Source organism: Rhinolophus ferrumequinum, chromosome 19 (genome assembly GCF_004115265.2).
Source record: "Rhinolophus ferrumequinum isolate MPI-CBG mRhiFer1 chromosome 19, mRhiFer1_v1.p, whole genome shotgun sequence".
Classification (NCBI taxonomy): domain Eukaryota; kingdom Metazoa; phylum Chordata; class Mammalia; order Chiroptera; family Rhinolophidae; genus Rhinolophus; species Rhinolophus ferrumequinum.
This window is the reverse complement of record NC_046302.1, coordinates 54,313,384-54,328,943: the sequence shown is the minus strand read 5'-3', so window position 1 is coordinate 54,328,943 and position 15,560 is coordinate 54,313,384. Positions and strand designations below refer to the sequence as shown.

The 15,560-nt window shown below is 34.8% G+C and overlaps 1 protein-coding gene across 1 annotated transcript in view; it reads right to left on the bottom strand.

Annotated features, from left to right (window-relative positions):
• The window catches only part of DOK6 (docking protein 6), a 289,477-nt gene that overhangs the window by 179,440 nt on the left and 94,477 nt on the right, over positions 1-15,560 (bottom strand). The window contains exon 3 of the mRNA XM_033087784.1: positions 1,064-1,178. Coding sequence (XP_032943675.1) covers positions 1,064-1,178 — 115 coding nt within the window. The remainder of the gene's footprint in view (positions 1-1,063; positions 1,179-15,560) is intronic.

Here is a 15,560-nt window from a genome sequence, read left to right as displayed (position 1 = left end):
CAGGATTTAGTGCAATATGAGGATTTATATTACCAATTAACAGACTTCTACGCAACTCCAAAAAAGTCGATTTTACAAGATGTATGATGTCAGATGACAAGTATAGCAAAAGGAATAATGGCATTCAAGGAAAGAGGAACACTTTGATAAATTCTAATTCCATTTAGTAAAACTAACATAAGTGCAGCTGAGGATGTGTGAATAATTATATTTAGGAAAAGTGATATTATCAGTTTTAAAATAACGTAACCTGGTATTATTTATTCCTATAAGCTTTACCTATAAATTCAGGAGCTTTACTTAAACAAAACAAACAAACAAACAAAACTCAATAAAGCTTCTCCTAAAGATTTAACTATTATTTTAAATTTATATCTTTCAAATCCTGAGTGCTTTTTTGCTTCCATCCATTATAAAACAGATGCACCATTTCATTAAGCAAAATCTTTAAAAAGCTATCATAAGCCAACTAATATATTACATAGCAGGGGGATTCCAAAATGAAAAACACTGCAAGTTCAAACTGCAAACTGCCTTGGGTCTTAATAACGTCAGAGTGCTTTATGAACCGGGATGCTCAAATGCAATCTGAAATGTATTTACTTGCAGTACTGAGAATACATGAAACCAACCAACTGCTCAGAGTTCTGCTTCGAAACAGTTGCGACGGAGGCTGTGCTATGCCCCACACTCCTGCAAGACAGCATTATTATTGGCCTGCCAAATGCCCACAGCCGCAATCTGCACAACCAGAACCCAACAAGTCACAAGCTTGCCCTAACGACATCTCCCAGGCATTGTTTACTTCAGTCTCCAAGCTTGAATGGAAACCTTAACAGTCCTCCCACCACCTGGGAGTGAAATCCAGACACAGACAGATAATAAACAAGCACCACAAACATCTGTAGAAATCAATATGTTGAGCTCCTTACTAAAGTCCTCTATGGTGCATTCTCATCACAATAAGCCATCCTATTCAACGGTGTATCTTAATCCATCTGGGCCACTGTCTCAGGAGCAGCTCAATTTCCTCAAGCTGTAGACGGGCCTATGATTTGCTTACCTGACTCGCAGGCAAATGTCTTGGACGTTTCATCATGAAAGATAATTGCTACTGCATGCTTCTTTGTCTCTCGAGGCAGTCTGGTTATATTTTTGATGTTGTGCAGTTCAGTTACCTTGAAAGAAAAATAGTTTTAATTCAGTGTACAATGTATACTATGTACCAGAGTGCTTAAACAAAATGATCTGTGATATTACTCTCTTAACCCACTGTCTAATAGATGTCTGTATTCCTTCCCGATTAACTGTAGGCAAAACCAATACAGAATAAAGCAGAGTGTTTTCACTTATGACTCAGTTTTGGTCATTGTTTGCTGAATGTTGAAATAATGTAAAATTATGTAGACTAGCTCCCTGAAAGTAAGGACTCTGTGCTTTTCATAAAACTCTATCTTCTGTAAATAACAACAACTTGTGGTACACAAAAGTTTCTCAATACATTTTTGTTACATATTGATTGGATTTCATATCTCACCCCCTCCTAACTCCCACCCACCATGCAAGTTCCTGGTAGGACTATAGTCATGATGAAACTGACACCTGTTGATCGGCAGACAAAAGGACTCTAAAATGTTGGTGTCATTAAATATAAGCAATGGATCTTCTTCTGAGAAAAATGGTCACGGTGTTCATTTTACCTTCACTTATTCCTTTTTTGTTGCACTTCCTCTCTTTACATAGATCCAACCATCTAACTTATATTAGTTTCCTTCTCTCTAAAAAACTTTTGAAAACATTTCTTGTAAGTCAGGTCTACTGGCAACAAATTCTGTCAATTTTGTTTGGCTGATAGTCTCTTGCTTCACTTTTGAAGGATAATTTTGCAGGGTACAGAATTCTACGTTGGAGGTTGGTTTTTGTTGTTGTTCTCTCAACATATTCAATATTTCACTCAACTCTCTTCTTGCTTGAATGATTTCTGAGGGGCTGATGGATGAGATTCTTCTTTTTCTTCCTCTCCAGGTAAGGTGTTCCCCCTCCTCTCTGGCTTCTTTCAGGATTCTTTCTTTTTCTTTGATTTTCTTTCTTTTTTTTTTTTTTAATTTATTGGGATGAAAATTGTTACTAAAATTACATAGATTTCAGGTGTACAAGTCTGTATCACATCATCTATATATCCCATTGTGTGTTCACCACCCAGAGTCAGTTCTCCTTCCATCACCATATATTTGTTCCCCCTTACCCTCATCTCCCTTCTTTGATTTTCTATAGTTAGAAAATGATATGCCTAGATATAGTTATTATTATTTTTAAAAAATTTATCCTGCTTGGTGTTCACTGGGATTCCTGAATCTGTAGTTTTGTGTCTAACATTAATTTGGGGGAAATTGTCGATCATTATTGTTTCAAATATTTCTTCTGTTACTCTCTCTCTTCTCCTCTTTGTATTCCATTATTCATGTATCACACACTTTATAATTGTCCCATAGTCCTGTATAGTCTGCATTTCTTTCTTTCTGTTTTTTTCCCTTCCTTCCTTCCTTCCTTCCTTCCTTCCTTCCTTCCTTCCTTCCTTCCTTCCTTCCTTCCTTCCTTCCTTCCTTCCTTCCTTCCTTCCTTCCTTCCTTCCTTCCTTCCTTCCTTCCTTCCTTTCTTTCTTTCTTTCTTTCTTTCTTTTTTCCCAGTCTTTGTTCTCTTTGCATTTTAGTTTTGGAGATTTCTACTGAGATGTCCTCAAGCTCATAGATTCTTTCCTCAGCCATATCTAGTGTACTTATATAAGTCCATCAGAGATATTCCTCATTTTTGTTAGAGTGTTTTTGATCTTTTTTCCTTTTGGTGCTTTTGTGGGGTTTCCATCTCTCTTCTTACATTGCCCATTTGCTCTCGCATGCTGTCTACTTTATCCATTAGAGTAGATAAATTAATATATTAATTTATCTCGGCATATTAATCATAGTTGCTTTAAATTCCTGGTCTGACAATACTAACATCCCTTCCCTGTCTGGTTCTGATGCTTTTTCTGTTTATTCAAATTATGTTTTTTGCCTTTTGTTATGCCTTGTAAAGTTTACCTGATAGCTTGATCAAGCTGGGTCAAAGGAAGTGCTATAAATAGTGCTTTAGTATGTGGTGGTGAGGTGTAGGGGAAGCATCTACAATCCTGTAATTAGGTTTCAGTGTTTAGTGAACCTGTGCCTCTGGACTGGGAACTTCACAGTGTTGCTCAGTCATCCCTGATGACTTAGGTGGCAGAGGACAGCTAGAGTGGGCAGGAATTGGGTGTTTATGTTGTCTTTGACAAGGGTACCAGTTTGATTTGCTTGATTACTGTTCAATACTTTCACTTTGTCACACGTACCTTAACTGCAAATGAAGTATTTTGTTGAAGGAAAAAGACTTAATTCCATTCATGGCTCACAATGCCATCCAAGAAGCACTATCAATCACTAATAATTATTCAAAATGGAGAAAAATTAATAGATATATTTTATACATTTAAAAAATTTGAACCTCCAAAAGTGAAGATGATATCGCCAACGTTTCTTAGAATATAGTAATATAGAAAGTTAAAATGATCAATACATGACCAAAAATTGTACCCATGTCAAACATTAGGGCATTTCTAACTTCGGTGCCTTGGGCAATCTGACAGATGATGTAGTTCAAACAAAGTTTTTGCACGTCTGTAAAATTTACATGTACAAATGTAGACAACCTCTTCAAGCAGACATTGTTACATTGGTTTCCAGAATAGTGCAAAGCTTTTAGTTGTTGATCAATAGTGTGATGCCATCCACTTCAGTGTGCCCTAAGACATTAAAGAGACGCCAGGAAAGCAAAGTACTTATGAGAAGTAGACAATTCTACTTTTCACTTGTCTTGGTTAGGAAGTTCAAGTGTTATACTAGATTATAAAATGTTTTAAAATCATACCAGAAGGTGTTCTAAGGAGTTTGCATATCTTTGGAACCATCCCTCTTCAATTCAATATATATTTCAAACAATATTTTGAATCAGAACAATTAAAATCAAGATCTACTATGTTTCAATCTCCTATCCTCACTTTCCACTCTTACTATTATACAGATTCACCATCTAGTAGGAAACTGTACTTTCTTAGATGAAGACTTTTAAAATGATGTTTTTATGTGGTTTAAAATAAAAATGTTTTGTTAGTCTAAAACCTGTCAATGTGACATCAAAATAATTATCAACATTTATTACGATTGTGAAATCTTAGAGCATTTCAATAATAAATCAATAAATTATTGCATTATATAATAGTCCAATATATATTTCTTAAATATGGATTTTCATATGGTTGTAAAAATACAAAATATTAAAGTTTAATAAAAGCACTATAATAATCACTTCAAATAAATATGAAATTAACATAACTTAATTCAAGGAAAATTACTTGAAAATGATTCAGGTTGTTTAAACCTAAGTCAATAAATAACATGGTCAAAAATGTAAAATATTGAGGTCTAATAAGTGATACAATTAAAAACCAAATATAAACATCCCTAAATGATGACTTTGATAACCGGTGTTATTTAATTTTTATTTTAAGGGGTGATCCCTAAGGGATCCATGGTGATAAAGTCAAACTGTTCAAAGATGAAGCACATAGCCTTTTTCTGTAGGACTTCATAGTTCACAAACAGCAGTGATAAACCCTGTGATTGAATTAAAAACAGAGTTAAGAAGCACAGAGGAGGATCTGTCCAGGTACACTGGAGATATTGTAGGTCCTGTTCCAGATCACCACTTCCAAGCAAATATCTCAATAATCAAGTTACAGAAATTTTTTGAGTTCCCAGAGCATATACAAGTCGTGTTTACCCTGTATTACACCATGCTGTAGTCTATTAAATGGGCAATAACATTATTTCTAAAAATACATACATCGTTTAATCAAAAGTGTTTTATTGCTAAAAAATGCTAACCATCATCTGAACCTTCAGTGAGTCCTAATCTTTTCACTGGTGGAGGGTCCTGCCTTGATGTTGATGACTGCTGACTGATCAGGATGGTGGTTGGGGTGGGTGTGGAAATTTCTCAAAATTAGCTAATTGTCTTGGCTAGATCTGGATAACTAGTGGGAGATTCTATATCAGCACTTGCTGCTTCGTCTTGTACTTTCATGTTCTGGAGATGGTTTCTTTCTTTAAACCTCATGACCCAAACTCTGCTAGCTTCAGACTTTTATTCTGCAGCTTCCTCACCTCTCTCAACCTTCATAGAATTGAAGAGAGTTAGGCACTTGTTCTAGATGAGGCTTTGGCTTAAAGGCACATCGTGACTTGTTTGACCTTCTATCCAGACCACAAAGACTTTCTGCTTATCAGCAACAAGGCTGTTTGGCTTTCTTATCATTCACGTGTTCACTGGAGTAGCACTTTTAATTTCCTTCAAGAACTTTTCCTTTGTATCCACAACTTGGACAACTGTTTGGTGCAAGACACCTGGTTTTTGGTCTATCTTGGCTTTTGACATGCCTTTTTCACAAGCTTAATCATTTCTAGTTTTTGATTAAAGTGAGAGACACATGACTCTTCCTTTCATTTGAACACTTAGAGGCCATTGCAGGGTTATTAACCGGCCTAATTTCAATATTGTTTTATCTCAGGAAATAGGGAGGTCGGAGGAGAGGGAGAGAGATAGGGGATGGCAGGTCGATAGAGCAGTCAGAACAAACACAACAGTTAGTGATTAAGTTCACTGTCTATATAGACATGGTGGGTGGTGCCCCCAAACAATTACAACAGAAACATTAAATATTCCTGATCACAGATCACTATAACAAATATAACAGTCACGAAAAAGTTTAAAATATTGTCAAAATTACCAAAATGTGACATGGACACGAAGTGAGAAAATACTGTTGGAAAATGGAATTGATAGACTTGCTGAATGCAGCATTGCCACAAACTTTTCATTTGTAAAACAAATGCAATATCTGTGAAGCAGGATAAGTGAAGCGAAACGAGGTATGTTTGTATATCTGCATCCAGTTTGTGGATATAACCCCTGGATTTTAAAGCATAAGTAAAATAAAATATATGCAGACAACTTCCAAATCTTACTCTCCTGCCCTGCTTGATGTGGATTAATGGTGATCTCTATAAGAAATACTAGAACTTATAAATTATTCAACATTTATTTGTGTTTAAAAAAACTAATCAACTCATTTTATGATAACATGAATAATATTTTAAAATAAAAAAATTTCCAAATAGGTAATGAATGGCGATATTTTTACATTTTTGTAAAACGCTTAATGTCTGGTTTAATGGAAGACAGCTTGATACTCAAGTCTCCTGAATTCAATCTGTTTCAATATATTATTTTAAGTATATACAGAAAGTAAGGCCTCACACAGACATGAAATTGTAAAAGACAAGAATAATTTAAGAGAGTTTTCTGCTAACTGTGGATATTCTTTGACTCTGTCTCTAAATATGACAAATATTTTTGTAAAGATCTTGTCATGGGAAGTCTGACATCATGTCATAAACATTTTACACTCTGTTCCATAAAAATCCATAGGTCTGTTTTCAACTTTGACTGATTATTGAGATAATTTTGGTTCACTGAGTTATGATGATCTTACAAATGTAGACATTTCATTATCAATATAAAAATATGCATTAATATCACCCTTGATTTTCACAGAAAAATCTGTCAATTTTGAGAAATCAAGCTCAGGAATGCAGTCACAAGGTTTCCAAATTTTAATTTTCACTTGAAACTGAAATTTTAGCATTGTTAATAAATACTGTCCTTGAAAACAGGTTCATTTAGGTTTTTTTTCTGAGAAGATGTTTCATAAATTCAAAAGTCTGAATGACTATAGTTTGTCTGCCGAACACTCTCTTATTAAGACAGGTTGTTCCTTGAAAAAAAAATGAGCTATTTTGCTTTTAACTTCAACAAGCACACAAAGTGGTCCTCCTGGAGATGAGCACTGCACATCAGTATGTAGCAGAAGAGTTTTATGTTTTCTTACTATTTTTTCAAATTGAATATTAAAAAGATGTACTTAAGGATTTGGATTTGGAAAAAATCAACTTTTATTGTTTCATCAAGGTCATTCTTAAGTACAGTGAAAATAAAATTGGTACATATACTTATCTGTTTGTTTATTTACTTATTTGAGTGAGTGTATAATGGTAAAGAATTTTTGCTTTTGTTGCCTGAAATTTTGGTGTCATAACTGAAAAAGTCATTGCTCAGACCAAGGTCAAGGAGCTTTTTCCCTAAAGTTGCTTCTCATTGTTTTATGGTTTTAGGTCTTACATTTACATCTTTAATCCATTTTGAGTTGATTTTTGTGTATGGTGTAAAAGAAGAGTCCAGTTTCATTCTTTGGTATAGGCATATCCAGTTTTCCCAACAACATTTATTGAAGAGTCTATGCTTCCCACATTGTGTATTCTTGAAACTCAGTTGAAAATTAGTTCACCATATACGTGTGGGTTTATTTCTTGATTCTCTATTCTGTTCCATTGGTATATGTGTGTTTTTCTGCCATGATCATACTCTTGATTATTAAAACTTTGATGTATAATTTGAAGTTAGAAGTGTGAAGCCTAAAGCTTTGTTCTTGCTCAAGTTAGTTTTGACCATTCAGGGTCTTTTGTGGTTTGGTACACATTTTAGAACTGCTTTTTCTATTTCTTTGAAAAATGCCATTGGGATTTTGATAGGGATTGCATTGAATTTGTAGATTTCTTTGGGTACTATGGACATTTTAACAATATTAAGTCTTCCAATCTATCAACACAGGATATTTCCATGTGTCTTCTTCAATTTCTTTCATCCATGTCAGAGTTTCTGTGTACAGTATTTTCACGTCTTTGGTTAAATTTATTCCTAAGTATTTTAGTCTTTTGATGCTATCGTAAATAGGATTGTTTTCTTGATTTCCTTTTCAGAGAGATCATTGTTGGTGTTAAGAAATGCAACTGATTTTTGTATGTTGATTTTGTATCCTCCAGTTTTACTGAATTCATTTATTCGTTCAAACAGGGTTTTTGTTTTTTAATGAAGTCTTTAGTTTTTTACATATAGGATAATGTCATCTACAAACAGAAATAATTTTACTTATTCCTTTCTGATTTTGATTAGAGTTACTTTCCTAAGGTTATGAGACCAATTCTAGGTGTGATCCATGAGTTAGCTGCCAATCATATTTTGCTAATGTTTACCTATAGCTACAGCATCTAGACATAATATTCAGGATTATTAATGCTTTTTAAAGTTAAACTAAATATAGTTAAACTATTTAACTAAAGATAGTTAAATCTATCTCTATATATCTATATCTATATGTATCTATATCTATCTATCTATCTATCTATCTATCTATCTATCTATCTATCTATCTATCTTCAAGTAATAGAACAGCCAATTATCAGTGATTAAAATCTGCAGTAGGTAAGCTACAGCCTGTGGGCTAAGTTTGGGCTATCACTTGTTTTTATAAATAAAGTTTTATCAGAACATAGTGCAGCCATTTGTCTGCATAGGCTCTACGTCTGTTCAATGCAGTACTTACTACTGCAGAGCTGAAGAGCTGCAAAGCTGCAACACAGACCTTACGCTCTGGAAAGCCTAAAATTTTTACGATCTTGCCATTTAAAGCTTGCTGGCCACTGATTTAAGCAAACAGGACCTTATTTTTCGCTGATAAGAACTCTGACATTGACAATTACTAGTGTTGGTTCAACAGTTGATGATATCAGAGGGGCATCTCAGGACCAAATACCTGCCCTCTTGGCATTTCTCTCCTGCTGTTCTCTTCATGGGTGCAAAATGGACGCTGCATTTCCATCCCTTATGCTTTCAATTTGGAAAAAATAAATAAGGGACATTGCTGGCCATATCAGAAAACATAAAGATACTTTCTATACCTTTCAGCACACTTAAATTTGTATCTCGTCCAGAAATGTACCTCCCTAACTACAGTAAGTATAAAAAAGTGATCATTTAGCTTTCTCAGTCTCTATAGTGTAGATGAGAAAGGAAGGAGTTATAAATCGGTGTTGAGTTAACAATTATTTAAATTAAACCCATGCCTGAATGGAAGTTGCGTTGTGTTTTGTTTCAAATACAGTACCTATAATGAGGGAAAGGTGACTCTCTCATTTTGCCAGACTGAAAATGCCCTTCCTAAAGAAAAGATAAAACCAAAATTGAAATAGTACTCCACTGGAGTTAGATCATAGCACAGACACTCTGGGTGTGTCTGAATAGTCATGGGACCTTTTAAAAGCAGAGTATTCTCTCCAGCTGGTCACTGAGGAGAAAGTCAGAGGTCCAAAGCTTGAGAGGATTTGGTCTGCCATCGCTGTCTCGGAGAGGGAAAGAACCAAATATGTCACAGACTGAAGGCAGGCAGCCTCAGTGGCTAAGAGCAGCCCCGGCTTGACATCCAGCAAGAACACAGGGCATCAGTGCCACAGCTGGTAGGAAGTTAATTAGCCAGCTACAGAAGGAGCTTGGGAGCAGAGTTTTCTCCAGAGCTACCAGAGAACAACTCAGTCTGACTCCTTGACCTCAGGCTCCTGAAACCCTCATCAGAGAACACAGATAGGCCGGGCCTTTTGACATACAGAACTGTGAACTCAGAAATGAGTGTCTTTTGAGGCCTAGAGTTGGTGGCAATTTGTGATGCAACAACAGAAAATGACAACAGCCTGACAATTATTGTTAGTGACTGAACTGTAGAAAAGATCCAAACTTGGGGATAATGATGGGTCTGGTTGCATCAGTTTACTTGCAAGATCAAACTGGAATAAAAGATAGGAAAGTAGACTTTTAGCCCACCGTCAGAGAGTCAGATGTACCAGCTCTAAGTCTAGGAGAATGTCATGGTAGCCCCAAGCTTAGTAGGACAATTTTCTCTATACCAACGCAAATATTTTAGGAAAGAATAAAAGGATTACAGAAGAAATCCATGCTACTGCAAATCAGGTTAAAATTTAATTTTATAGTACACCGGATATCTAAGTATGATTAACTTGATTCAAAGATATAGAAAAGGAGAGCTAGAGGAAAATAATTGCATTTTTAAGCAAATACTTAAATTTCTCTTTCCCTGTCTCCAAATAAATGAAAGTAAAAAAACAAAAAACAAACCCTTATTTTCCTGAATATTATACAGTAGCAATTTAACCATTTCTTCCAGAGCTCAAATAATGTATGAAAAAAATTCTGAGTAGAACTAATGCAACAGTTATCAACAAAAAAAGTCATTTCATTGACTCTAAAAACACACGGTTCTTTAAATTAAGAACCTGTTCTCTAATCAATAAAATCAGTCCAATGGCTGCTATTGGTTTGTAACCTAGGATTGTTAATGGTTAATTAAAATTTTAACGTTTTTTTATAGAAGTATTAGATATGAAAGGCTTTACATTTAAAAAAATATTATACAATTTGAAATAAACATAAAACATTGTTACTCATAAAAGTTGTTAGATAGATATTACAGTGAGGAACAAAGTATTAATTCATGAATGAAGTCTCACTGAAATATTTTTCAAACTGTAAATAAATATGCAGTCATTACTTGAGATATAATATATAACTTTCCATTAATGACAGAAAAACAGCTTATCCTCAGTGAACCACTATGCAATAAGCTTTTCTCCTGTTGCGTCTGTCAGATATTGCACAATCAGCCAGACTGTTAATGGGTAAAAAAACAGATTTTTAAAAACCAAAAATGCTTTGATGATATTCTGCAATAATAATTAATGGAATTGGATCCATTAATTAAATGTATAAGTGCTTCAGAGATGATGAAAATAATGTCATAACAGATTTGTGCTATTGAATATTCTTTCTAAAATTACTAATTTACCATGTAAAATGACTTGTTTGAAATTATAATTTACTTTACCATGCAAGTTGGTCTCAACATTTTTCTAAAGTTGGTATGAATTATTTCCCTGGTTTCAGAGAAATGATTTGTATAACCATAGTCATTTTACATTTTGCATATTATCTTACATTAAATTATCATCTCACTTTGTGAGATATGATATTATTTGCATTTTACAGGAAGGAAAGGGGGAGAAAGATACTGTTTAGGTCAAACCATGCTTCTTTTGATGTAGTACCATTATGGATGATTCTCACACACACACACACACACACACACACACACGAGCGCGCGCGCGGATAGTTTTAAAAAGTGAAATAAAGACAGTCATTTGCTAACATAAATCATACTTCTGTATCCTCTAAGTCAAGCCCAGACCAATCTTATAGATATTTTCTAAGAGTCTGATTCCTTATTTCTCAGTGAACAGACATCTGTTGTGGAGCATTAGGTTATAAGCAAAAATCCTGATTGCTGAGTGATCTATTTTCCGTGGCGTCCCTACGCCGCACAGAGTGATTCTTATTGGAGATATCTTAAATGTTTAGATGTCAATTCTAATTGTCCTTGATGCAAACAAAGTGAAGTTTAACACTGGGGGTTCCCTCTTATTTTTAGTTCACAACTATGTCGATTGACTCCACCCGAAGGTCTTAACTCCTGGTCTGTCCTGCTGACATCTGGCTTTAGAGATGGTCATTCACAACCCACCCATTTCTGCCAGAGACACTGCACAAATGGTGCACCAGTGTGCTGTGCCTTGGGCATATCCCTCTATCTTTTCATCCTACCTAAAATCAAACGTTTTATATTCCATTTCTTTGAGTCTTCCCTGAATGACTATCATGTGATCATATGAGTAAAACAATTAATAATGGATTAATGTGCGACTGTCCCAAGAATGAATGTGTTTGTAAATAAGAGCTTATGTTAAAAAAAACAACAACAACAACAACAAAAACCAGACCTCTTCAAGATAAGAGATTATAGATGGATGAATAAATGAATGGATGAATGATCTAGTGAATAAGCTGCCTCAACCTGAATAAACAATTATCACTCTGGGAACTTCTAGCAGTATTTGAAGAGACACCAAGCCTTTGAACACCCTTCACATCACACCAAGTGTGTGCCTATCCAAGCGTGTAGCCACTGGACTAGAAATGAAGATGTTCAACGTAATGCATGGTACACATGCCCTGTTTCCATGCTTATCAATGATTTTGCTTCTATCTTTAAGGATATGCTATATTCACAGGTGACTAGTTTTCATTTTTTTCAACTTTCTCAGGTGTTTGCTTTAGACAAAATACAGACAACTCCAAATAGGAGTAAACCAGATGGAATAAAATTATGTTTTCAATGTCAGGTTATAGGGGATTTAGAAATAGGATTGGCCCCAGTACAGGCATTGCTTTTCTGGCATCACATAGTTTTCAGCACTGGAATTTCACATAGTTTTATTTTCATTCATCCTTCTAAGGGACTTTATATTTTCCTCCCGATGGACAGCACTCGTATTTATTTTATTAAAATTTCTATAAACTGTTTCTTTTCATTTGCTTAGAAAAAATAGGAAAATTTATTAGCTGATTCTATGTAAATTGCTTTAGTTCAGTTTTCATTGAGGATAAATTTGTTTTGAATATCTGTTATGACAATTACATACAGCTAAATTTTCAACCCTAATGCATTTTTAATAACTTCCTTCAGCAGCTAGTGATTTGAATTTCAAATTTCTTTCTATCAAGAAGTAAAAAAGAAAGTATATACCATTTTACAGCAGTTTTATATAAAAATTGATTTATGCAGCAAGATCTCTCTCACAGTAAACATATCAAATGTCTAAATGAGACCATTAATACTCATAAGCTTTGTAATATGTATGTTACAGATAAAGCACAGCACAAAGTCGGCAAAGAAATAATTGTGCAGTTAGCTTATTTTTCAGAAATCCTTCACTTAGATTGGAAATATTTCACTCATTTGTTTTTTTTCTTGATTTATTAATATTGAGCACCAAAGCAGATTTTAGGGCCTATCAAAATAACTGACTAACCACAACTTTATATTTAAACATTAAAAAAAAATAGAACAATTGGGGAAATTCGTACTAGTCTTATTTCTTAAGGCCATCTTGAAAATGAGGAATTCCCCCCCCCCAATTCTGGAGATCCAATATTTGGAGTGATCATTAATTGCCCAAGAGAAAATAAAGTTGAAAATACACCCATCTTTCTCATAAAGAAAGACTGAAATAAAGAAAAGATCTTCCTTTATTTACCTGACTATCAGAGGGAACTATGAGAAATGTATAGCTTTACCAGTGTTCACTTCTAAAAAAAAAGGGGGGATTCATAATTCAACTAATGGAGAAAGCCCTGGGTAGTGATGGTTTAGTTTTTGATTTGTCACGGGAAAGAGTATATTTCAGGATAAAAATATCATGAACATTTACGATTGCTCTTGTTTGACTTGATGGCTGCTTGTCCAGGCCTTGGAGAAATTAACACCCCCTGACTCCTGGGGTGGCGTTCTCTGTACCTCGCACTCCCACCCACCCTGTCATAGGGAGAGACAGCCCCAGGGGAAAGCAGGACACACACAGCTTCTAAAGTTTTGTCCTCTCTCTTCTTAGAACCCTTTGCAAATGTCAGTAGTTTTTATAATTTTCTTTTTTGATAAAATAAACAATTATCTCTTTAGAATTATTATTTTCACTTAGGAGTATATTTAAAGAGTCTTGATAATTACTATACATTTCATAAATTCGTTTGGTATTTCAACATTTATTCTAACAGTTTCTCACTTAAATGGCACTATTCATAATTTTCTATTATTCCTTGAATTAGCTGATTTTTTTTTTCAGTTTAGGGCCAATTTTTTGACTTGTAAGTCTTGATAAACATACAATTGAAATACATGTGAAATATTCTGAATGTCACCATAAGGCTGGTACTAAAAGCCCATGTCTTTTGGAAGAAACAGTTTTATTTTGCACTAATCAGGCTTTCACAGAGAGGTGTTCATATACACCCGCTTTATCATTAATTCTATTCAATAGATTTCCTGGACAATTCCACTACAATCTGATTATACTTCTAATTGTTTAATGAAATATCTACGTGGATACCTCCTAAGTACCCCAAAATCTAACCTACCAAGAACGACTTCTTTTCTTCACCACTGAAAACTCTCCTCACACGGTCCTGCGTCCAAGAACCACATGACTATTCGTATGTCACCCAGGCCTGAAAAGATATCAGTCTTAATCCTCCCTCTTTCATGTTTCCTATATCCAATGAGTTACTAAGTCTTTTTAATTCTATTTGACGATACCTAGAAATATGACCCAAATCTATCTCCTTTCCATTCACTTTACCTTTCTCCATTCAGGACCTTGTTGTCTATTTTGGGAATGTGGGAATATTATAATATTCAGTTAACTCATTTTTCTGTACACAGTCTCTCCCTTATCCAATAATGTGATGTGATGCCATGCAAATCATATTTTTCTAAACATATATTTGAAGAATGAAAAACCATTTAAAACCCTTCACAACTTCTCTACTGCTTAAAGGATCAAGACTAAACTCCTGAGTAAGGTATTTATCGTTCTTCATATACCCCGGCCACTTCTTTAGAGCTTATCTTCCCCCACACTGGTCCTCCTTTCAGCATTTGTCAGGACCAGATTGCTCAAATTTTCTTCACCTCACCCTGCAGTGTAACTTTCAGCACATGGAATGCCACTTTTTCCTCCTCATTTAGTAATGCAATCCTCTCCACTAGTTTGCTTTGTCAAAGCAGAGTAATCTTAAGAAGTCCTTGACCGCCACCTCCTTTGGAGAGTTCTAATTGCTGGAGGCAGACGGAACTGTCCCCTTACACTGTTATACCTGCACTGTGCATGTCACCATATTTCATCAGAGTTAGCTATTTACAAACATTATTTCATCTGATTGCAAAATCTCAAAACAATAATGCTAACTCTTAACATTTTCTCATTGCTCCAAATACTCTTAAAAAAAGTTCATTTGTAGTATCTTGTTACGCCTCATAACAGTCCTAGAGAGGCGGGCAATTCGTGTCTTTATTGTGTGTCTGTATCTTCTTCACCTTCTGAGCCTCGGTGTCTGTCTTGCCACTGGACAGGAGTCTCCTGAAAGTATATATTATGTTAAAATAGTATTTTATTTATTATATGGAATTGGATTTAATAGTAGTTGCCTAGTAAAGTCTCTTGGTAGCGTAATGGCAGTTACTCTCAGAGGCAGGACACAGACTGTCTACTACTTACTGCACACAGTGAAAGCAATTCTTTCTGTTGAAAGTGTTTACTTTGATTTGAGCAAGGTTAGAATTGCTTAATGGTAATATAATTTTGATGCCGAGGTGGAACCAATCACATTTGAGTGATGGAGACTGTCATTATAGAATAAGAGAAGAGATGATACAAGAGAATTTTAGGAACACTCCATGTACATTCTAAGAAAACAAGACGTAAAAAGTCATTGTCACGGAGCTAGCTGAGATTGTAGGAAGAAGAAAAGTAGTGAAGTTGGCACAAATATTTTGGTTTGAATGCCTCATAAACATTTCAACTGAACATGTCCAAAGGCAATGCTTCTGATATTTACCTATATCCTATACTAAAATA